We start from the raw sequence: 26,029 nt of genomic DNA, 5'->3' as shown, positions 1-26,029 counted from the left end.
CCCAAGGGTTGTCCCTGGGGTTTAGGGAGCAGAAAGGATGGACTTTTGCGTTTTTTCCTGACGCAAACAGGTCTATCTGGGGGGTCCCCCATCTCCTGGTGATCTGATGGAATACCTCTGAGTCTAGGGCCCATTCTCCTGGATCTATGGTCTTCCTGCTGTGGAAGTCCGCCTGTATATTTTCTGTACCCTTTAAATGGATAGCTGTGATGGAGGAAACATTTCTTTCTGCCCAGAAGAATATTTTTTCTGCCAGATTTTTTAAGCTTGCGGATCTTGTGCCCCCCTGATGCTTGAAATATGCGACTGCTGTTACATTGTCTGAAAGGTTTTTCAGGTGTCTTCCGGATACCTTGTCCTGTGACGCCTTCAGAACCTCCCAGATCGCCCTCAGTTCTCTGTGGTTCGATGACTTTATTCTTATGATGTCCGACCAAGTGCCCTGGTAGCTTAGTGAGCCTACCTTTGCCACTTGCATCTGTATATATTTGTATTTCTGGATTCTTTATCCAGGGTACACCTCTTAGCAAGTTTCTGTTTTCTGTCCACCAGTTTAAATCTGATCTTACGCGGTTTGGGGTGGAGATTCTTTTTTCTAGAGAGCACTGCCTCTTGTCCCAATTCTTCAGGATCCAAGACTGGACTATCCTGGTATGAGCCTGGGACCAAGATACTGCCGTTATACAGGAGTCCAGGATCACTCCCAAAAATTTCATTCTAGTTGATGGAATTATGCACGATTTCTTTAGGTTTATTATCCAGCCTAGGTCAAAGAACCTGCGTATTAGGTCGTTGGTAAGGCTGGTTGTTTCCAGTTCAGAGGACCCTAGAACTAGAAAATCGTCTAGGTACGGAAATACTTTTATTCCTTCTGCTCTGAGGGGGGATATCATTTCCACTACGGGCTTCGTGAATACCCTTGGGGCAGAGGAAATTCCAAAGGGTAACACGGTGAACTGGAAGTGTTTTACTTCTCCCGAGTTGTCTACTAGGGCGAATCTGAGGTATTTCTGAGATGTTTTGTTTATGGGGACGTGATAGTAAGCCTCCTTTAAGTCATGAAATCTCCAGCTTTGATCAAAAGAATGATGGATGTTATGGATTCCATCTTGTACTTTCTGTATGTGATAGCTTTGTTTAGTCCCTTTATATTTATAATAGTGCGGAAGGCACCGTCTGGTTTCTGAACCAGGAATAAATTGGAATAGTAACCTCTTCCTCTTTCCACGCTGGGGACTTCTGCTACCACTCCTGAATCTATAAGCTGAAGGACCCCATGCCAGATTTTTTTCTAGAGTTTTTGGGCTGTGAGATGTTATTCTGAACTTTTTTGGAGGGACTGAGGAAAATTCTATCCGGTAGCCATTTCGTAAGATGTCTAAGGCCCACAGATTTTTGGTGACTGATTCCCACCGGGACAGAAAATTCCTCAGTCTCCCCCCTACTCTGGCGTCATTGTTTATCTGATTGTTTATTCTGGGGGTTGAGAAGGAATCCTCTGCCTTTCCCCCCTTTCTGATAACTCCACCTATCTGACTTCCCTTTGCCCCTATAGGATCTAGTCTGGGAATTAAAGGAACGAAAGGGCTTCTTTTTACTTTCCTTCGGAAAACCTTTCTTTTTGTCTGCAGCCTTCTCAAGGATGGAGACTAACACGGGTCCAAAAACGTATTCCCCAGAAAAAGCTATAGAACATAGCTTGGCTTTTGAGGTTCTATCCCCTCCCCATGCTTTCATCCACAATGCCCTTCTAGCTGAATTGGTGAGAGCAGCATCCTTGGCGGCGAACCTCACAGACTCAGCTGAGGCATCCGCCAAGAATGCGGTGGCTGATCTAAGTAGTGGAATAGAATTTTATATTTCCTTTCTTGGGGTTTTATTTTTAATATGGTTTTCCAACTCATTGAGCCAGAAAACACATGGACCTAGCTACCGACGTCGCAGCTATGTTTGTTTTAATACCAAACATGGACGCCTCCCAGGATTTTTTTAGAAGTGAGTCGGCCTTCCTCTCCATTGGGTCCTGCAGTTGTGACGAGTCCTCGAATGGGAGGGAGGTCTTTTTGACTACCTTGGCCACCTGGACGTCAATTTTTGGGGTCTCATTAAACAATTTAACATCAGCCGGATCGAATAATAGCCTATTCCTGAATTCCCTGGATACCCCCAGTCTTCTCTCAGGATCCATCCATTCATCCAGGATCATAGCTTTTATGTTTTCGTTCACTGGAAATACTTTTCGTTTTTTGGCTCTGAGTCCCCCAAACATCTCATCCAGGACAGATCGTGTTTTTTTCACCTCCTCAATGCCCATGGTTGCTCTGACAGCGCCCAATAATTCCTCCATGTCCTCGGATGAGAAAAAATATTTCTTACTATCCTCCACAATTTCTCCCTCCGATAGAGCGTCAATATCAACGTTTTGTCTAGAGGTGGAGGCCTCCTCGTCCCTGTCCTCTGAATCAGAGGAGGATGGAACAGAGACCCTAGGTTTTTTCGCCGGTGGTGTAGGAGGGACAGATCTGAGAGAGGCCAGGGAGGACTTTATTTCGCTCTGAATTAAGGATTTGACCTCCATCAGTATGGATGGTTGCTCCTCTTTTACAAGATCATTGATGCAAACTTGGCATAGTTTCTTTTTGTGATTTTCTGGAAGTCTCTTGCTACAAGTCGCACACCTATGAATTTTAGTTTTGGTTCTGGGCTCTTTTACTCCCTATAAGAGAAGAGTAACCAGGTATCAGTAGACATGATAGGTATAGCAGGTCGATATGATACATAATTTCTTTCTCCTCACAGGGGAACTCATAGTTGGAGTAGCCGAGGGGGCTTCAGAAGATTCCATCTGGACTGCAGGAGCGTCAGGGGCGTCAGGGACAGACATCTGTAGTTTGGAGCACTAAGAGGAAGACCAGGTTGTGTTCCACCGCATATTCAAACTTGCCGCTTCTAATACCCAGAACGCGTGCGCGTCCGGTCCAAGCTCCGCCCCTTCAGCCTCCTGCCGGTCCGAAGCAGAGTGCATCGCTGAGGCTTCAACCAGGAGTCGGCGTGCAGCGTGTCTCTGCGACGCGTGATCAGCTGTCCAATGTAAGGAAGGGGGACCGACGCTGTGAGGAGAGATACAGGCCCCTGCAGACAGGAACGAGATCAGCTCCATTGGTATCCTCTGCCCAGCTTTGGACTCAACCGCAGGAGGGCAGGGGGAAGGGACACAGATCCCAAGGTATTTAAAATAATAAAAGTCTTCATCTCCATCAGGAGGCCTCTCTGTGAGGTGCCCCCGTAGGGACAGGAAACACTGAGGGTGAGAGTGGGTGGTGGCCTTTTAAACTCTCTGTGTTCCTGCCCCTACAGAGGTTAAGGGTCAATCTCATAGTAGAGCCGTCATGGTGGACGAAATGGAAAAAATTATCTTCAAAACAATGTTTTTGTGTAAAAAATGAAAATGTGATTTTTTTTTCACCTTCTTAGGCTACTTTCACACCTGCGTTCAGGTGTCCGCTCGTGAGCTCCGTTTGAAGGGGCTCACAAGCGGCCCTGAACGCAGCCGTCCAGCCCTAATGCATTCTCAGTGGAGGCGGATCCGCTCAGAATGCATCCGTCTGCCAGCGCTCAGCCTCCGCTCTGCTTGCAGCGTTCGGGTGTCCGCCTGGCCGTACGGAGGCGAGCGGATCCGTCCAGACTTACAATGTAAGTCAATGGGGACGGATCCGTTTGAAGATGACACTATATGGCTCAATCTTCAAACGGATCCGCCCCCATTGACTTTCAATGTAAAGTCTGGACGGATCCGCTCAGGCTACTTTCAGACTTAGAAATTTTTCTAAGTTATAATGCAGACGGATCCGTTCTGAACGGATGCAAACGTCTGCATTATAGGAGCGGATCCGTCTGATGAAACATCAGACGGACCCGCTCCGAGCGCTAGTGTGAAAGTAGCCTTAGTAGCAATTTCTTTAAAAAACTGGGGGTCCCTAGATGAATACATTAAGGGGTCTAGTTTTCAAAACAGGGTTACTTTTGTGGGGTTCTATTATTCTGACACTTATGAGCCTCTGTAAACTCGGCTTGGTTTGTAAGTGCAGCCAAAATAAAGTAAAGATGTGGAAATATACTTCTGATAAAAATATAGAATAATATTTATGTATATATGTGAAATATTGCAATTAAAAATAGGAAAAAATGACAACTTTTAAAAATTGTAATTTATTTTCTCTTTTTTTTTTTTTTTATAAGTATACGCAGATTGTATTGGTAAAATTTTACCACCTAAGTAAAGTACAACATGTGATAAAAAATCTGTCAGAATTACTTGGATGTGAGTCACAGTTATTGTAGGGACGCTAAAATAAAAATAACAAACCAACTTTATTCTGTTACTTGACTTAAAATTGGGGAAACTACACTTAGAATATACTATAAACATACAATACCATACTAAGGAGCTATCGTGGTACTATTTACTGATCTGACTGAGTACATATGTGTATACACAGGCACGTTCGTTCCTATATATTCAATAGGGAATTTGGTTTTGTATTGCCTCCAGTTGTGGGATTACCTGATATGTTAATAAATCCGCCATACTAGATCCCTGTAATAGAAAGGTTTTGTACCTGTGTACACAGGGCTGACCTCCATATAGTGCAGCTGACGTCTGCCCGGGGGAGTGTCTCAGTGAGCGCTCCTGCCTCCCCAGTAGCGTTCAGCTGATTGGCTGCGCCGGCCATCAGTGGGCGGAGCCACTTGGTTAAAGTACCCTGGTTTCAGCGGCCGCTTCACAGCCACACAAGTGCCGGGTGCTCTGCCACGTGTGAGAGGTGGCGTGCTCTCTTCATGTCTGTCTGTCTGTTATCCACCTCCGGACCGCCTAACGCAGATTCGCGTTCCGGAGGTGGCAGCCCTGCGCAGAGTTAAGCATATATGCGTCATCTCGCGCGAGCCGAGATTTCCTGTGGACGCGCGCACACAGGCGCGCGCGTTCACAGGAACGGAAGGTAAGAGAGTGGATCTCCAGCCTGCCAGCGGCGATCGTTCGCTGGCAGGCTGGAGATGTGTTTTTTTTAACCCCTAACAGGTATATTAGACGCTGTTTTGATAACAGCGTCTAATATACCTGCTACCTGGTCCTCTGGTGGTCCCCTTTGTTTGGATCGACCACCAGAGGACACAGGTAGCTCAGTAATATGTTGCACCAAGCACCACTACACTACACCCCCCCCTGTCACTTATTAACCCCTTATTCACCCTTGATCACCCCATATAGACTCCCTGATAACCCCCCTGTCATTGATTACCCCCCTGTCATTGATCAACCCCCTGTAAAGCTCCATTCAGATGTCCGCATGATTTTTACGGATCCACTGATAGATGGATCGGATCCGCAAAACGCATACGGACGTCTGAATGGAGCCTTACAGGGGCGCGATCAATGACTGTGGTGATCACCCCATATAGACTCCCTGATCACCCCCCTGTCATTGATTACCCCCCTGTCATTGATCAACCCCCTGTAAAGCTTCATTCAGATGTCCGCATGATTTTTACGGATCCACTGATAGATGGATCGGATCCACAAAACGCATACGGACTTCTGAATGGAGCCTTACAGGGGCGTGATCAATGACTGTGGTGATCACCCCATATAGACTCCCTGATCACCCCCCTGTCATTGATTACCCCCTTGTCATTGATCAACCCCCTGTAAAGCTCCATTCAGATGTCCGCATGATTTTTACGGATCCACTGATAGATGGATCGGATCCGCAAAACACATACAGGCGTCTCCCTGGAGCCTTCCAGGGGGGGTGATCACCCCATATAGACTCCCTGATCACCCCCCTGTCATTGATCACCCCCCCTGTCATTGATCACCCCCCTGTCAGGCTGCATTCAGATGTCCGTATGATTTTTACGGATCCACGGATACATGGATCGGATCCGCAAAACACATACGGACATCTGAATGGAGCCTTACAGGGGGGTGATCAATGACAGGGGGGTGATCACCCCATATAGACTCTCTGATCACCCCCCCTGTCATTGATCACCCCCCTGTCATTGATCACCCCTCTGTAAGGCTCCATTCAGACATTTTTTTGGCCCAAGTTAGCGGAATTATTATTATTTTTTCTTACAAAGTCTCATATTCCACTAACTTGTGTCAAAAAATAAAATCTCACATGAACTCACCATACCCCTCACGGAATCCAAATGCGTAAATTTTTTTAGACATTTATATTCCAGACTTCTTCTCACGCTTTAGGGCCCCTAGAATGCCAGGGCAGTATAAATACCCCACATGTGACCCCATTTCGGAAAGAAGACACCCCAAGGTATTCCGTGAGGGGCATATTGAGTCCATGAAAGATTGAAATTTTTGTCCCAAGTTAGCGGAAAGGGAGTTTTTGTGAGAAAAAAATAAAAAATATCAATTTCCGCTAACTTGTGCCCAAAATTTTTTTTTTATATGAACTCGCCATGCCCCTTATTGAATACCTTGGGGTGTCTTCTTTCCAAAATGGGGTCACATGTGGGGTATTTATACTGCCCTGGCATTCTAGGGGCCCCAAAGCGTGAGAAGAAGTCTGGGATCCAAATGTCTAAAAATGCCCTCCTAAAAGGAATGTGGGCCCCTTTGCCCACCTAGGCTGCAAAAAAGTGTCACACATGTGGTATCTCCGTATTCAGGAGAAGTTGGGGAATGTGTTTTGGGGTGTCATTTTACATATACCCATGCTGGGTGAGAGAAATATCTTGGCAAAAGACATCTTTGTATAAAAAAATGGTAAAAGTTGTCTTTTGCCAAGATATTTCTCTTACCCAGCATGGGTATATGTAAAATGACACCCCAAAACACATTCCCCAACTTCTCCTGAGTACGGAGATACCACATGTGTGACACTTTTTTGCAGCCTAGGTGGGCAAAGGGGCCCACATTCCAAAGAACACCTTTAGGATTTCACAGGTCATTTACCTACTTACCACACATTAGGGCCCCTGGAAAATGCCAGGGCAGTATAACTACCCCACAAGTGACCCCATTTTTGAAAGAAGACACCCCAAGGTATTCCGTGAGGGGCATGGCGAGTTCCTAGAATTTTTTATTTTTTGTCACAAGTTAGTGGAAAATTATGTTGTTTTTTTTTTTCTTACAAAGTCTCATATTTCACTAACTTGTGACAAAAAATAAAAACTTCCATGAACTCACTATGCCCATCAGCGAATACCTGGGGGTGTCTTCTTTCCAAAATGGGGTCACTTGTGGGGTAGTTATACTGCCCTGGCATTCTAGGGGCCCAAATGTGTGGTACGGAGTTTGAAATCAAATTCTGTAAAAAATGACCAGTGAAATCCGAAAGGTGCTCTTTGGAATATGGGCCCCTTTGCCCACCTAGGCTGCAAAAAAGTGTCACACATCTGGTATCTCCGTATTCAGGAGAAGTTGGGGAATGTGTTTTGGGGTGTCATTTTACATATACTCATGCTGGGTGAGAGAAATATCTTGGCAAAAGACAACTTTTACCATTTTTTTATACAAAGTTGTCTTTTGCCAAGATATTTCTCTCACCCAGCATGGGTATATGTAAAATGACACCCCAAAACACATTCCCCAACTTCTCCTGAATACGGAGATACCACATGTGTGACACTTTTTTGCAGCCTAGGTGGGCAAAGGGGCCCACATTCCAAAGAGCACCTTTCGGATTTCACCAGCCATTTTTTACAGAATTTGATTTCAAACTCCTTACCACACATTTGGGCCCCTAGAATGCCAGGGCAGTATAACTACCCCACAAGTGACCCCATTTTGGAAAGAAGACATCCCAAGGTATTCGCTGATGGGCATAGTGAGTTCATGGAAGTTTTTATTTTTTGTCACAAGTTAGTGGAATATGAGACTTTGTAAGAAAAAAAAAAAAAAATCATCATTTTCCGCTAACTTGTGACAAAAAATAAAAAGTTCTATGAACTCACTATGCCCATCAGCGAATACCTTAGGGTGTCTACTTTCCGAAATGGGGTCATTTGTGGGGTGTTTGTACTGTCTGGGCATTGTAGAACCTCAGGAAACATGACAGGTGCTCAGAAAGTCAGAGCTGCTTCAAAAAGCGGAAATTCACATTTTTGTACCATAGTTTGTAAACGCTATAACTTTTACCCAAACCATTTTTTTTTACCCAAACATTTTTTTTTTATCAAAGACATGTAGAACAATAAATTTAGAGCAAAATTTATATATGGATGTCGTTTTTTTTTGCAAAATTTTACAACTGAAAGTGAAAAATGTCATTTTTTTAAAAAAAAATCTGTAAATTTCTATTAATAACAAAAAATGTCAGCAGCAATGAAATACCACCAAATGAAAGCTCTATTAGTGATAAGAAAAGGAGGTAAAATTCATTTGGGTGGTAAGTTGCATGACCGAGCAATAAACGGTGAAAGTAGTGTAGGTCAGAAGTGTAAAAAGTGGCCTGGTCTTTCAGGGTGTTTAAGCACTGGGGGCTGAGGTGGTTATAATCACATTAATCTGGTATCAACAACATTTAGGCTCCTGATGAGGTGGCTACACCAGAAACGCGTCGAGCCAGCGTTGATCCTTAGCCAGAGTTAGCAGATGAATTGAATATGTATTAGGCAGTGTCAGTTACATTTTTATGTGAGCCAGCAGTGAGTGAGTGCAGCATTGCGGTATGGGTGTTGGAGGATGGGTAGGCTGTTTAGGTAATACGCTGAGGGCAAGAGCAGTGTTCACCACTAGTTATCAGTCACATCCTGGACCTGAATCCCGCCTCCTCACTATAGATATTATACAGGGGCCATAGAGTCTAATATCATAGGTACTTAGTAAGATCTACAGTGTACAATTATCAGGGGGAGAAAACAGAACTGGATCGCACATCCACAATGCTATGCTTTGATCTAATTCAACTCGCTTCTCAGCGCTATATTAAAGTGTACAGCCCCCCATACTACATGCTGTACAAGAGGCATTAGTGTACATTTTGATCAAAAGGCATAAGCCCACCCACCACGCCAAGGTCGCCTCTTTGAGTGGGACCTACTCTGACAAAGAGGGAGAAAACAGAACTGGATCGCACATAGAGTGTACACTACAGGCCGCTCCCAGTTGAATATATAGGAACGAATTTGCCTGTGTATACACATATGCACTCAGATCAGTAAATAGTACCACGATAGCTCCTTAGTATGGTACTGTATGTTTATAGTATATTCTAAGTGTAGTTTCCCCAATTTTAAGTCAAGTAACAGAATAAAGTTGGTTTGTTATTTATATTTTAGCGTCCCAACCATAACTGTGACTCAGAACCATTGGTGACGTAATTGTGAATATCCATCAATAATTACGGTGAATTTTTGTTAGAATTACTTGGATGTGCAAAACTTTTAAGTAGTTATTCTCTGCTAAAGGTACACATACCAGGTTTCCAAAAATCTTGCTTGGTCATTAAACCCGGACATACCTCCATTTTCATCCAGGCAGCCCCCCTGACTTGAGCATCAGAGTTCATGCTCCGATGCTCTCCTTTGCCCTGCGCTAAATCGCGCAGGGCAAAGGCATTTTCAGGAGTTCCGGTGACGAAGGCACTGATGGGCGGGCTTTAGCACTGTCCTAGCCAGTAAAACGGCTAGGTGTCACGGCCATGGTCATGGTTGTGACTCCTGTATCCGCATGCTGTTGCCTGCGGTCTGGTTTGGTTGTTCAACCACAGGTGAGGGCCGCTCGTATGTTGCCTCACTTGTGGTTGTCTTACCCTGCTCCTAGTCTAGGGCCACCCTGAGGGCTAGAAGGGACTCCAAGGTTCTGGAGTATGAGCCCTCCCACCATCAGGGTCGGCTCATACGGCTAGGAGACAGGGTCAGAATTAGGGATTGATAGGAGGTGACCTGCTCCCGGATTCCTGTCCTGGCCTTGCACTGACCATTCATCTGCTGATACCGCACGGCTGAGGGTTTTCCCCATCCTCAGCCGTGACACTATGGCAGCACTAAAGCACGCCCATCAGAGCCGGTGACGTCACCGAACACACTGCCGGTGTTATTGTAAACAAAAGAGCCCGTGCCCTCAGCGATCTCGCGCAGGGCAAGGGAGCGCATCGGAGCATGAGATCCAATCAGTGCTGCCAGTGTCAGACTGTGTAAGGACACATCCCAACTGGTAACACCCATATAGACCTTCACTGCAGACTGCTAGCAATTCATTCATAACTTCTAGCAGAAATAATAAAGGATTATCAGTCATAAAAATAGATACCCCAGAACTGGTATGACAAGGGGGGGTGCAAGTAGTTACTAAGGGCATCCGCAGATTTGTACCTTGGAACTGGCTGACCTGTTACATGTGTGTCCTCTGCACTTGACAGGGCCACGCAGCAAAAACATCATAATGAATAGCCCTGTCAATCAAACTGCATAGGGTGCGGCAGTTGTAGGGTAAGAGGAGCCTCTAGGTGTAACGGTGACTCCCCCGTTGCTCCTAGAGGCTCATTTGCATATATTAAAAATTCATTTTTCTCAGCAATGCGGGCACATATGAACATGGGACCAACACAGATGTCTTCAGCTGCCAAGAGCACATGCAACAGGTCAGCCAGTGTCATAGGTACAAATCTGCTGACAGATGCACTTTAATGGGGTGTTATGGGTTTGGGATATTGATGGTCTATCCTAAGGAATTATATTTTTTTTTAAAAATCGGTGGGGTTCCCACTCTCTGCACCCCTTAGCAATAAGATGTTTGAAGAGGCCTTGGTGGAAATGTGAGCGTTGTGGTCTTCTTGTTTACATGAGTCAATCTACCACCATCTAGTGGAGATGCAGGGTAGTGCAGCTTCTCTACATTCACTTGAATAGGATGAAGGTGCAATTTTCTGCACCACCAATACTAAGCAGATGGCCTGCAGGTAGATAGACCCATGCAAACAATGAAAAGGGGGCACTTTCAAACAGCTGATCAGTGGAGTGATGAGAGTCGGACCCCCATGAATCTGATATTGCTAGGACAGACCATGAATATCCTGAATATGGAAAACCTTTTTAATTTATAGTGTCTGTGGCTTTCTTGTAGCACTATTCCTTATCCTCCATCTCTATTAACTGTACATATTGGTTTGACTTCCATGACACTCTATTACAGCCACATGACAAACCATCATTGCCGCGGGCCTCAAGTGGACACTGCCATTGGGTTGGGCATCACATCATTCTGTACGGCTTGCAAGAGAGATGACTCAAAGGAAGAAAAAGAAGTAGCAGCACTAACGAATCTGTGTATTAGGTCTCTATGGTGGTGGTGCCTGCGGTGTTGGGTACCCCCAAATCTTCCGAATGAATCCAATAAAACCGCAGAATTCCCAGGTCCTCAATCCATGCTGGTTTAATCACCAGAAAATTTGCGACGTTTTGACCTAACTGGTGTTTTTGCTTGAGAAAGACCGATTAAGTCGAAAGGTCGCAATTTTTTGGTGAATAAACCAGCATGGATTGAGGACCTGGGAATGCTGCAGTTTTATTGGATTCATTCATTGCAAAAAAGATGGGAAGGGCCAGTGCCAGAACCGCATAAGTAGAATACTATACATAAATATACTGGCTCAGTGGTTCGCACTGGTGCCTTGCAATGCTGGGGTTCTAGGTTCGAATCCAACCAAGGCCAACATCTGCATGAAGTTTGTATGTTCTCCCTGTGTTTGCGGGGGTTTCCTCCGGGTTCTCCGATTTCCTCCCACACTCCAAAGACATACTGATAGGGATCTTAGATTGTGAGCTCCATTGGGGACAGTGTGATACTAATGTGCATATAACAAATAAAAATAAGATCTCTGCATGCATTAGGCATAAAAGAAGCAAAATACGGGTAAACTGGTCAGAGACAGGGGTACAAGTGTTACCATCTTGTGTTCGGAACATTTTTCAGTGGTGATATATCTAGCTGTCCTAGGCATATTACTTACCATCAAGCTGTCATTTCTTCTGAGTACAGAGAAAGAGAAGGCAGGGCAGGAACAGTAGTGACAGGCCTTGTAGCAGGTGTAGACCTTGCCTGAACTTCCAGTAACCTAAGCAAAAGGAGTAATAACACAGTGCATTAATCTCTTATTCCATAGACTGCTCATACTGCAGGGCTTTACGCCCAGGCATGTTCAGCATTTTTACATGAAGTGATTCATTTTGTACACAACCACAGTGCTCAATCACATCTGGAAACAATGGCAACATAAAATATCCAAAAGTGCACAGTAAAGGCTCATACACAAGGCACATACCATCCGGTATGGTGACACAGCGTCCCTATGGGTTAGTACTACAGAGCTGCAAGAAGCACCATACCAAATGCCTCCAAAGTACCGCATATAGTCCTGCATGGCGTTATTTTTTAATCAGCTTCTGTATAAAGGCAGATGGACATGCAGTAGGGGCCCATATCATAGACAACGTATTATGGATCTTTACAGCATGAATATATGCTACACAATGTGCATGAGGGCAAGGGTATAAAAATATAAAAAGTGGCCACAAATCATATGGTAGCTGCTGATCCTTAGGGGATATCTGGTAATTAATATTACCTATCCTCAGGATGGGTCATTAATATCAGTTTTGCGAGGGTCTGACACCCAACGATCAGTTGTTAGAAAATGCCGGGCACTCTGTGGCCTCTTCCTAGTGTAGTGTCCTACTACGTAAGGGTGGGCACTACACAAGAATCAATTGGGTCACGTTGTTCTCCACCTCCTGTGGAACATGGTTATGGTATTTTATGGTTCAATAAGATTTTATTATTATTATCTTTTACAATCATAAAAGAACATCACAAATTGCAGTATACATACCGCATACAAGGATACATTGCGACATGCAATCATGAACAGCAGTACAGCATCAAGGACAAGGTATAAGCATGTATCTGTATCTGAATAACAAACAATCAGCTGACATAAAGTCAGCGGAAACAAAAGGCCCTGAAGGGCTTAATAAGGCCTCAAACAAATGATGTATGGGCCAATAATTCTAGACAAACTTGACATAAAAGGGGGGAGACAGGATGACACACAAGAGGAGGGGAGGGGAGACATCATAGGGCATAACTAGAGAATAGCTAGGTACTATTAAGGAGGAGAATAAGGGAGTACCCCAGATGCCACCCAAACCGAGAACGAAGTAGATGCTCTAAACCTGGACCATGGCTCCCAACTCCTAAGAAACGCCGGAATCTTGTTGTGATCAGAGGCACACATCTCTTCCCTGTGTATCAGCGCATCCAGTGCAGAGGCCCAAGTGATCCTTTTCAAACTCTCGGTTGACTTCCAATTGCGTGGGATAATTTGCCTCATGGCCAGCATAAAGAGCCGCAATGAACCTTTTTTAACATGTGAGATCCGCCCCGGGAAAATAGATAGCAGAGCGATGGAAGGGGAAAATGCTATGCAGGCCCGGAATAGAAAATTATAAAGCTTGAAGACATCTATCCATAATGGGTTACGCCTCGGACATTCCCACCATATATGGGTCATGGTCCCCCTAGCACCATGGCATCGACAACATAGTTCAGAAACCGAGGGGTAGAACCAATGCAATTTCTCCCGTGTCCGATACCATCTGGTAAGTATTTTATAATTGAGTTCTTGTAAATTACACGATATAGAGATCTTATGCGTAAGAAGCAAAGAACGTTTCCATTGATCCCCAGTAAATGTTTCACCCAATTCCGTCTCCCAATCAAGCATAAACTTAAGTTTGGGGTAGGAATCTCCAGATTGGCTGCCCTCAGTCACCTCGGCGTTCAGCATGGTATAAAGTAAGGAAATAGCATGGCCAGGGGCCGCCTGAGCAACACATAGCTTTTCAAAATCCGTTAGAGATGTGTGGGACTGCAAACCAGACATCAGAGAACCAACAAATCCCCTGAGCTGAAAATAGAGGAACCATCTTCCAGGAGATGGTGGGAGTATGTGCGATAGGTCCTCGAGAGGGTGTATCCCAGTAGAAGAACAGACGTCTCTCAGTCTGACAGTAGATGTGTGGTTAGTTCGAAAGGCGGGCACCTGCCTTAGTCCCATAGGTAAATCTGGATGATCAGTGAGCATTGAGAGGGGACCTGGGATCTTATCCAAATTTAGTTTAGGTGCAAACTTTATCCATGAGGCGGCTAAAGTAGGGAGGAGCATATCAGATTGGGCATGCGGGAGGTTGCATAGGGAGTTAGGGGGCAGCCAAAAGGTTATGGTATTTTATATTGCATTGTAATGTATAATTTAATGTTATTTCCTGTGTACCAGGCCTGTTAGGGGTGTAGTTCCTCCTCCTAGGCAGTAGAGGGAGCTAGGGAACCCCATAGTATATATAGACAGGTCTAGACCAGAGAGGGAGAGTGTGGTCAGAAGCCAGTGTGCACTTTAAACAGAAGATAGCTGGGGAGCAGCTTCTGACATGCAGCTAGATAGCCCAGGCTCCTAGCTTGCCACCAGGAGAAGAAGTTACCTCCTGAGGATATATAGCACCTTACAAAGTACAGAGCAGAGCCACTTTTATCCAGCTAAGTAGAGAGCTGAAGGGCAGAAAGATATTTACAGCAAGAGGATTATTACCAGAGGAAGGTTTCTCTACACAAGGATAAAGCCAGCAATAGGGCATACGGGCCTTGGTGAAAGCCAGACAGGATCTGAGGAAAGTACAGCCTGATCTGTAAGTGTTATTCCCTCTGAGTATCTTGCAAAGACTTTGCCTGCCATTTGCATGAAGCCTGCCTGTATTCAACAATATACATATGGAACTAACTGAAGATTGTATATAGTTGAACTGTTCAGTAAAAATAAGTTCTGGTTCACTGCAACTGTGTGTATCTCAATTATTCCTGCAACAAATCGGTGTGCCACCGTTGCCGGCACTGGCGTCACGAACTATAAGGGATCTTGCCACAGGCACACTAAACCTACAACACCCAGGGCACCTCACCTACCACCTGGCCTGGTCCCTATACACAGAGAGTGCCCCAGAGGATCCATGTGCCAGCCTCTCCATCACTGCTGTACACCTGCCCAGGGTATATAAAAACTGTGAGTACCAAGAGCAACCCTCGGTTTGTTAACTACCCCTGTGACCTCACATTCGCTCACCCTGCAGGGCTGCGTACTGCACTAGGCCATGTGACATCACCGTACATCAGTCACATGGTCTAGTTGCAGATCAGCCCTATTCAGGTCAATAGGGCTGAGTTGCAACACCAAGCACAGCCACTATATGATATACAGCGCTGTGCTTGGTAAGCTGACGGTTGCCTGCCGCGTTCACGAGGGGCTCCAGCAAGTGCCGTGGCTCGCTGAAACAGCTGATCGGCGGGGGTGCTGGGACTCGGATATAAATAGTGATGACCCATCCTGTGGATATCTCATCAATATTACATTGGTGCGGGTCTGACTCGCTGCAGTCTCTTCCACAGGCTTTGACATCACGTTCTGTCGGTCACAAGGCCTTTTTAAAGTGAATGTGATTGGGCTGCTATACAATGTAAGACACGTTGCTTGGTATACAATAAAGAGGCCGGGAGATAGGTCATCAAAATTTAAAGGCGTATTCCAATACAAAAAAAAAGGCGTTTGGATGGTCATCAACCTCATCGAACCCCCATTGCTGCTGTTCCAACAGTGCCATGGTCCCTACTGCACTCCATGTCCTGCTTCTATTACTGGCTGGCTGCAGCGATGACTCCCCTCATCTACTGACTGGCTGAGTGGCGTTCCCAGCTATTTCCTGCTCCAATAAAACATCAGCAGGAAGTGGTGCCCGACACTGTTGGAACAACGGTGGTGGGGATCGGCCAGGTGAGTATAAGCTTGTTTATTTTTATGTTTTTAACCATTTAAGAGTCATCCGATTTTTTTTGTGATGAAATATCCCTTTAACTCCGGGAAAACCCCTTTATAAATGATGATTAGCTAACAGACCTTTTGACTTTCATGATTCTGCATTCATATCAATATATGCTCTCCTGCAACGTCTGGTAAACTCACTGTAGTGCCCAAATCTCCTGGGCACCACATGGAGGGCTGCTTTCTCCTCTACGAGGGTGCCAGATCCAGGCGCCCAAACATGCATGGAAGAGGTGGGGTGTCACACAAAAGGGTGTAGTTTATGAAATAAGGGTGTGTGGCCCAGTAAAAGGGTCATGCTTATGTAAGCAAATACTACTAGCGAGATTTGAGTGCCACACCTGTTTTCACAGGTTCTGTGCAGAAAAACAAGTCGCAAGTTTGCCACTATAAAGGTTCCGAAAATTCTGTATTCAGACTACACAAAAACGGGAGGGGTCGTTCAGAGCAGCTGATCAGTTTCACCGCTTTCATTACGTGGACACTAACTAAAAAAAATACAATGTCTAACTGGACATAAAAGCCGTCTACCTCGCCTGTCAGCGACAGATGGCATTTTCTTAATATCCATGCAGCGGAGTGACAATGCAAAGTGGTTAATGCCAACTACAGATGTGTAAGAGCTGTTCCACTGACAAGCAGGGGTTAATGTTTTAAAGACACAGCCTGTTTTTTTAGATTATTGGTCTTTGGGAGATGCATCCCTAGTTCTACAAAGTCCATTAACGACAGGTTTGGCTGCTACTCACATCTCATGAAACTCTTCTTTCCCATTTACCACCCCCAAGAGACCTGTCAAGGAAATGTCTGACTCTTTCCAGCTGCCAAGTTCTAATTCTGACCCCTGGCAGGAAGTCAAGTCTCCGTCTGTATATGACTATGGCTGTAAAATGTTTACACGCAAACTGGTCTGTACGACCCGAACACACTAAGCAGCAGCGGCCGCCCAGTTGGTGGGAACCTCCTGGAGAACCTATAATACTGTGTCTAGTTTGGTACAAGTGAAGAACCAGAACCACCACACAGACAGAAAAATGTCATCAGGACGGCTAAAAAGGAAGGGAAATTACTCCAGATGAATCTCAATTCCTTCCAGGGGCAATTACTTTTAACCGGAAGGAAAAAAAACAATCTTCATCGAACAGAGACCTAATTGAGGATACATCATAGGAGAACCCTGGAAATTTCTACATTGGAGAGCCACGTTTTGCTGTGTGTCACTGTATATCTACTGTGCAGCTCTGTACATGCACGTAAACATTTTAGCTTGCCTAGAGGACTACATTTTCCAAAGCCCCAAATTTTGCATGCAACCTCACAAGATGGATTCATAAGAGAAGTAATTCACAGTCTCAGGAGCAATATACCGTATCCGGGGATGCATGCTAGAAGTATTAGGCTGCTCTGCGTTGAGAGAGATTTCAGTACTCAGGCCAGCTCCCATACAGATCACCGCTGAGCGTGGAAATAAGCATAAAACCCTGATCTGACAGATGGAGCTGCTCTTGGGCTTCCTTTGTCAATCATCATATTTTCTGTAGCTGGAGTCAAACCACAAATTACATGGCATTTTTCTCTGCCCCTGAGTGTAATATAGAACTCCATGGATTATGGGTCTGCACACTAATGGCGCCGGCTGCCTTACTTGCTAGCTCCGCACCAGACACCCAAAAAGCGGCTCATATCGGCTATCCAAATGAAGATCCAGTGTGCCCAGAACAAGCAGAAGCGTCCCACAAGATGTGGAAACGTAGAAAATGGCAAGGTCCGAAAAAACTCAGAGTTTTTTGCCATACCGACGACTGCAAGTCCGGGCCCCTCCAGGTCACCACCGGCTGCACACTCCGCCCCAGCTTCCCCCGCTTCGTCGTCCGGAACTTCTCCTAGCAAGGAGGAGCCATTGCTCTCAGGGTTGCCTTCTCACCCACTAATGGAAGGCGCCATTGGCGATCCATGCTGGAAAGCCTCCGCTCCTCCGTCAAAGAAGACATGATGGGCCTCATGAGGGAGTTTAGGCGCAAACTTCAGAGCTTAGGAGAGCGCACTTCACATGTTGAAGGGAAGATGGCGAAGTTCACCACCTCCCATAATGCCTTGATCACAAAGCGCTTGACGAGGATTTGGCTGCCCTCAAGTGCAAGGTGCAAGACATGGAGGACCGCTACTGCCGTAATAACGTGGGGTTAAGTGGAGTCCCTGAGTCGATGGAAACTGAGGCCCTGGAGCCGCACCTCAAAAGCCTTCTCAAAGCGGCCATACCATCTGTGTCCGACGTGGACTTAACTATTGATCGCATTCACCGGATTCCGAAGCCCAAAGGTTTGGACTCCTCGCTGCCGTGTGACATCGTGGCACGAATCCACTTCTACCAAGTTAAGGAGATGTTTCTGAAGGCCCTGTGGCAGAACCCCACTCCCACTGATCTATTTCAAGGTATCTCTGTGTTCCCCGATCTATCTGTGGTCACAATGGCCAAAAGGAAGGAGTTTGCCCCAATTACAAAAATTCTGAGGGACCAGCATATTCGATACCACTGGGGTTTCCCCGTCAAGCTCCTGATTTCTTATGATGGAAATCAACATGTCTGCCTCACCCCACAAGATGCAGCACACAGTCTTCACAGCTGGGGGTTAGGCTACTTTCACACTAGCGTTTTGGCTTTCCGCCTGACGAAGCGGAGCCAAATGGATCCGTCCTGGCACACAATGTAAGTCAAGGGGGACGGATCAGTTTTCTCTGACACAATCTGGCACAATAGAAAACGGATCCGCCCCTATTGACTTTTAATGGTGTTCAAGACGGATCCGTCATGGCTTTAGAAGACATAACACAACCGGATCCATTCATGACGGATGCATGCGGTTGTATTATTGTAACGGAGTCGTTTTTGCAGATCCATGACTGATCTGCAAAAAACGCTAGTGTGAAAGTAGCCTTACTTTCCAACATACCACAACCGCTCAAAGAAGTTTCCTCCAAACCAGACAGGCCCCCGAATGGGAAGTCACTTCAAAGATCACTGGATCTCTGCTATGCTCCTGCCTGGGGGACGGGACATGTAAGTGACTACTGCTTGTAATATCCCCCACACTGTCTGCCTGCTCTGTTCCATGGGGGAGATATTCTTTCCTCTGAGCAGATCCCTTGGACAGCAATTTTTCCTACCTGTTTTCCCTATGTTGGCTTCTAGCCGCACTAGTTTTACTTAACAAGACAGTTTTTTGTTTCTTGTTAGTTTTGGACTCTTTATTTTATTTTTTCCTTTCTTTACTTGTCCTTGAGGCTCTGGGCCCAGCAATTTACCCTGAGCATGTATATACCTGTATGTCGATATGTCTCGTATGCCCACAGGTGCATGTGTATAACATCTTACCTTCTCTCCTACTATGGGGTTAAAAGTCTACTCTAATAATGCGAGAGGCCTGAATTCACCGTTCAGGCGCTCTCAGCTTTGTTCTGATATTCTTAAATCCAAATGCGATGTTGCTCTGATTCAAGAATCTCATTTAGTCGAATCAGACCTACATAGGTGTGTGCACCGCCGCTTTCCACATATCTTTAATTCACCAGCTGTCAAGAAGCGGAAAGCAGGGACCTTTATAAGCAACATCTTCTGTGGCATTCACCTCACAACAATGTATTACAGACTCTGCGGGGCGTTATGTTATTTTAATATGTCTATTGGAGGGAGTCCAACATACTATTGTGTCTGTATACGTGCCGAATGTCCGGCAGATAGCCTTATTTTACAGACTCTTAATGAAGATTCAGAAGGTGGCAAAAGGGGCTGTGGTCATAGGTGGTGACTTACTTTAACATCCTGGTAAATGTAGACTTAGACTGTCACACTGTATCAGGCACACACTGCGCGGATTTAAAAAATACTCTTAAAGATACACCATTTCACAAAACTTTGGTATACCAAGATAATGGTGAACGTGACTTTACTTATATTTCATCCACCCTTTCATCACAATCCCACATTGACTATTTTTTAGTCTCGAGAGATGTAATACACAAGGTAGTCAGGTCGGACATTGGGTGCGCTACTTGGTCTGACCATGCGCCTATTAACCTAGAGATTAACATTGGTCTACCAGGCCCCCTACCCCCACATTGGAGACTTAATCCTTACCTACTTAAGAGTAAGCGGGTAGAGGAATACCGTGCTCACCTTCGAGAGTTTTTTTTAGCTTTAATGAAACTCCAGAGGTATCTGTAACATCCTTGTGGCTTGCACATAAGGTATATATGAGGGGGTCGCTGTTGCAATTAGCTGCTTGTAAAAAAAAAAAAAAAAGAGAGAGAACGTCAGCTCTCTCAGGCATTATTAAAACTTGAAGAGGCAAATTGACTCTATAAGCCTCAGCCTTCTCCGTCTTTTTTGGTGGAGGTTCAGTCCCTCAGGTTGCACCTGAGATCTCTCCTCCTGTACCAACATGAATGGACATTGAGGGGAATAAAAACGAACTTTTATTACATGGGCGACAGGGCAGCAGCACGTCGACTTAGACGCAGAGCAGCAGAGGCTGGAATAGAGAAACTCCACTATGATAATTCGGTGGTCACCCGCTCGCAGGAGATCGCAAACGCCTTTGCTTCATGGCAAATGTTTATTTGGTCTCGCTTTGTAGATTCTAGGACGCACTTACATATACCGATTCTCAACTTCCCCATAACTGCTCTGGAATATCACATTCCTACTATATCTCTCTCGACTTGGGTGTCTAAAGGCATTCACACGATTGGGTGTCTATATGACAAGTCCTCCTTTGTAGATTTTGCAACGCTGCATAATATTTATCTACTCCCACACAAGCTATTTTACCAATATCTACAGGTCCGTCATCTGCTGAACTCTTTACCGCCCCTGCTTTTCCAACAGTAATCCGTTGTGCGTTTATTGATTTTTAATCGTACAGCACTGCGACTCAAGTTATCTACTTTTTACTCTTGCCTATTACTACCTGAAGTGGAGAGCAAGCAGCCATTCATGTTAAAATGGGAGCAGGAGCTGGGGAAATCCTTCCCAATAGCTCAGTGGTGAAACGCCCTTTACTGGTCCTTCAAGAGCTCCAAATGTGTTAACCATGTAGAACAGGCAAGGAAAATCCAACTTCGTTGGTACCTGACCCCTAACAGATTGGCTTACTTGGTTCCCAACTATTCCCCCTTATGTTGGAGGGGATGTGGAGAGGTAGGGACTCCAATGCATATGTGGTGGTCATGCCCATCCGTAGATAATTTCTGGATCGAAATCACTAATATTATTAGGGAGGTTACAGCAGAGAGCTTAACTCTTACCCCGGAACAGTCTCTTCTCTTCATGTTGGGTTCTTGCTCATATCCTAAGTACAGCTTGCAACATCATATCCCGTCAATGGAAGCTGGCACGGAACCCCTCAGCTGCTGAAGTTATGCAATTGGTTCATTTTCATATGCACTGTGAGTTGGTCTTTGACCCCACCTTACGATCCAGGATTGGTACTCACAACCACTGGTTACGCTGGCTATCCAGCCACCTTGCCACTGCTCTTCCTGATTATATTATGTAATGAGTAACCTATGCTCTAATCTGATACACAGGTATTAGCACCTTATTATATTGTCATTTCAGCATATTCCATTACACGATGTATCACTCTACGGTCTACTTTGTCAATCAAGGACAGTTCTGAGTAAAGCAGTGCAAGTAGGCATGCTGGGAGTTGTAGTTAAACAACAGCTGGAGTGTCGGAGGTTGCCTACCCCTGAACTGCACAGATCTGTCTGAATTGAATGCTAAAGTAACCAGCGCCGTCCACTGCACAATGGACGGAACCGTGTAGTTCTGGCACCGGAGATACCCCCAACGATCATATAGTGATGGCCTTACTTGTGGATACACTATTACTTTTAAAAGAGTGGACAACCTCTTTAACCAATTTCAAACAACTTGGAATACAGCTGCAGGTAAACTATTTCTAAAGCTGGATCCACACTGATCTCCTTACAATTGTAAAGATATGTCAGACGGTTATGAGACGACGTTGAAATGCTCCCAAATCTTGAGCAGATATTTTTCTATTGCACACTTTTTAACCGAGATTGCCATGTTCTGTGATGTAGTAATTGCTCATGAGGTTTTTAATGTGACAGAAATTTACATTCAACAAGGTTGACCTGTAAAAAATGCAATTCCAATAAAAACCCAGGCATGACTTCCGGTTCCGGCGCGCACATGTGAGGACGCGAGGTGGAGGAGCTCCGCATACCCTGCCACATATCGGGGGTTTACCGGGGTCAGAAGCAGGATCGGTGTCTCCAAATGTGAGTCGGGAGACACATGGACAAATACTTAATACGTACCGCCCCCCCGCAGACGAACTCTCCACTACCGAAGCGGCATTCAGCACAGCCACGACTGGACAAGATGGCGGAGGGTAAGCGGAGAAATACCTGCTCCTCCTCACAGCCCCCCTTGCTATCCGAGGCAGACAATTCTGGGGGAGAAACACCTCCACATTCGCAGCAGATGCTGCAGCTTCAGGAATTAGAGCTCCCCAGTAAAGAAATAGCGATGGCGGTAGCGCAGATACTGGCTCCTGATATTAAGGCCACGCTAGAATCTACTATTGCGGGGACAATGAAGCAACTGCAGCAAGACATTGCGCAGAATTCATCCCATATACGAGAACTGGAGCAAAGAACAGGAGTTCTGGAAGATGAATTGAGTAGAACCCAGACACAAGTTAGAGAAATAGTATGCATTAACCAGGCTCTGCAAGACAAAGTAGAGGACCTGGAGAACTGTTCTAGGAGGAGCAATATTCGTATTATAGGTCTCCCTGAGGACATTCCAGCACATCAATTGGCGCGATTCTGTTCCTCAGAACTTCCTAGGGCGATGGGTTTTGAAATGCCACTCACGGTTGAAAGAGCTCATAGAATAGGCCCCCCCAGAGAACCGCGCCTTGAGGGCCAAGCTTCCAGACCGAGACCAGTTATAGCCAAGTTTCTTAACTATGCAGATAAGGAAGCTATTTTGCTGAAATACAGACGCCTGAATCAACCCCTCAGGGTAAGGGAAAGCAAGCTTTTATTGTTTGGCGACTATTGGATGGAGGTTGCTAAAAGAAGGAGAGCCTTTTCTCAGATTTGCACACAGCTAGTGCAGAAGAAAATCCGCTTTGCACTAGTTTATCCGGCTGTCCTGCGTGTTTTCAAGCAGAATGGAGAGACAGACACGTTTTTATCACCTAGGGAAGCGACAGAGGCCTTAGAATGTGGTGACTCTTCTGAAAGTCCGAGATCAGGCTCAGCGTCTAGGGGACGTTCTTCACCCAGAGGAGGCCGTTCAAGCGGCCATTTGGATCCCAGGCCTAGTGATACTTACCCACGTGGGTCCGGAGAAGTTGCCAGTCGAGTATCTAATCAGGACTGGGACTGATCTCTGCAGCGTAAAATGGCAAAAATTGGAAGTTGCGTTCATGGAACTTATCTGATGCCAATCGTATTGATGGTAGTATGATGTTTAACCCTATAGTGACACTGTGGGGAAGTTCAGTGATAGTTCTTTAACAGGATGGGGAAGGGTAGATAAGCAGAAGTGGAGAGAAACCTGTGCTGAAGGTTCATGGGTAATGGAGAGATTAGCAAGATGCGTATATGTTGGTGGGAATCTGGCGAGACAGAGTCCGTATGTACTCGCCAGTTCAGTGCGAAAAAAGAGAAGTCTAAAGTGTCCTTTGGCGGATTGTTGAAGCCTTTATATGTAAAGCAATATGTTATTGTTATTGTTTTTAGGTTGGGGGAAATGTTTTTTGCCATTTATACGGTCATGCTCCATGGATGTTTTGCACAGGCTACATTTGATGTTCATGTCTGGGGGAGGCCTCCTCCGGGTGCCGCTCTCTATATATCCATGTTACTACTCATTTTATGAAAATAGTATCCTGGAATGTAAAAGGCCTTAGAGCCCCGCAAAAAAGATTAATGGTTCTTAAACACCTCAGGAAATTGAATGCAGATATTGCACTGCTTCAGGAGACGCACCTGGAGGAGGTTGACTTTTGGCGTATGAAACGTCTCTGGGTAGGTAGTGTCTTGGGTTCACCATCAAGAAATAGGAAAGCAGGGGTAATTGTTCTAATTCACAAACGACTAAGCCATGATTTGGTATTGACTGAATGTGATGCAGAGGGTAGGATTATACATCTCAAAATATCCACTGCTGCAGGTCCTATAGACATATTCAATGTATATGGCCCTAATGCTGGTCAGTCCTCCTTTTTTAGAAATCTGGAGTGCAGGATTTCTCAAGAGGCTGGGAATCAGATATTAGTCATGGGAGACCTTAACGCGGTACATAATCCAGTGGAAGATCGAAAGCAAACTCAGCCCACTCATCAGCCCGTGCAGCCTGCTAGAGGGGGGGGATATTCCCTGGAATCTTTTATTAAATCCACAGACATGGTAGATATATGGAGGTTTCTGAATCCAGTGGAAAGGGAGTTCACACACTTTTCTCATGTACACCGGTCGTGGTCTAGGATTGATTATGCCCTGACCTCATCACAGCTCTCAAAAAAGGTTCTAATAGCGGAGATCACTGACATGGTGGTGTCTGACCACGCCCCGGTGTGCATTACTATTGCTGAAGCCACTCCCAGAGGCACTGATAAGCTAGAACAGCAAATTAAACTGCATATGGATTATCATTCAGCTAAGTTGTTTAAATATGGCAATAAAGCGGGTAAAATGTTGGCCAATTTGATTAACACACAACGCTATAGTCCTGCCATTAGATCTATATTAGATGACACAGGAAAGAAGCACACAAATCCGAAACTTATTCAACTCCTGTCTACAAGGAGGTGACATTATGTCAACAGGAAAACTAGTGCACATTAAACTTATCCCCAAGCCGGGCAAGGATATTGCTCAGATGGGCTCGTATCGCCCAATCTCATTGATAAATCAGGACTTAAAAATTATGACAAAGCTAATGACAAATAGGTTAGCCGAACTCATGCCAACTTTGATAGGCCCCCATCAGGTAGGGTTTGTTAAGGGAAGGGCAGCGGTCACAAACATTAGAACGGTTCTAACAGTACAGGATTATTTGTTTCATAATCAAGACCCATTTGGTTGCCCTGCTCTGCTATCTGTGGATGCGGAGAAAGCTTTCGACAATGTGAATTGGAATTGGTTGGGAAAATCCTTGAAGGCTTTTGGCTTTGTAGGGCCTTTCCGGACGTTTCTTAATACCTTATACGCTAGTCCAATGGCACAGATCCATTTGCCTGTTTTTTTGTCGACGCCTTTCCCCCTCCACAGAGGTACGAGACAGGGATGCCCTCTATCTCTGCCCCTTTTTAATTTGGCCCTTGAACCCCTAGTTAGATTCCTGATACAATCAGACTTGTTTCAGGGGATTAAAGTAGGGACTAGAGAAGTTAAACTCACCTGTTTTGCAGATGACATACTACTCTTTCTTAAATCCCCGGAGACAGAATTAAGAATCGTTCTAAACTCCTTGCAGTACTTTGGGGATATGACAGGTTATCGAATTAACGTAAATAAGAGCCAATTGTTATTTTTAAAAGGTTATACCAGAGACCGTAATGCGCCAATTGAGCTTCAGGATGTGGAGGTGGTCCCTCAATATCTGACATACCTGGGTATTAAAGTAGGTAGGAGTCCATTATCTCTATACAAATTAAACTACGAGCCGTTGATTAAAAAAAAATAGTGGAAGAATTAGAAAAGTGTCTGAATCTGCCGTTGTCACTATTTGGGAGAGCTCATCTATTGAAGATGGTTAGCTTTGCCAGGTTATTATATCCTATGCAGACCATTCCCCTAGTCTTAAAACATGTAGACATTGCTAGGATCCAAAAAGCCTTCTCGCGCTTTCTTTGGCGTGGCAGGAGACCAAGGATTGCTTATGCGAAATTATGCCTGCTGAAATGGGAGGGTGGCTTACAAATGCCTAATATTAGGAACTATAATTTGGCATCCCTCTGGAGACATATTAAAGACTGGCTGAAGGATACCTCAAATTTCTCCAATACCCCGTTGGAGAAGGAATTATCCGCTCCATGGGATTTGGGGGCTATATTACACACTAAACTTTGAGATATTCCTCTCACGCT

General features: G+C 45.2%; 1 protein-coding gene across 2 annotated transcripts in view; it reads right to left on the bottom strand.

Moving 5' to 3' along the window:
- The window catches only part of ZSWIM7 (zinc finger SWIM-type containing 7), a 181,320-nt gene that overhangs the window by 36,330 nt on the left and 118,961 nt on the right, over window positions 1-26,029 (bottom strand). For both annotated transcript variants that reach the window (XM_040423374.1, XM_040423375.1), the window contains exon 5: window positions 11,979-12,083. In XM_040423374.1, coding sequence (XP_040279308.1) covers window positions 11,979-12,083 — 105 coding nt within the window. The remainder of the gene's footprint in view (window positions 1-11,978; window positions 12,084-26,029) is intronic.

This window comes from Bufo bufo, chromosome 3 (genome assembly GCF_905171765.1).
Source record: "Bufo bufo chromosome 3, aBufBuf1.1, whole genome shotgun sequence".
Taxonomy (NCBI): Eukaryota; Metazoa; Chordata; class Amphibia; order Anura; family Bufonidae; genus Bufo; species Bufo bufo.
The sequence above is the reverse complement of the archived record's forward strand: the minus strand, read 5'-3'. Positions and strand labels throughout refer to the sequence as shown.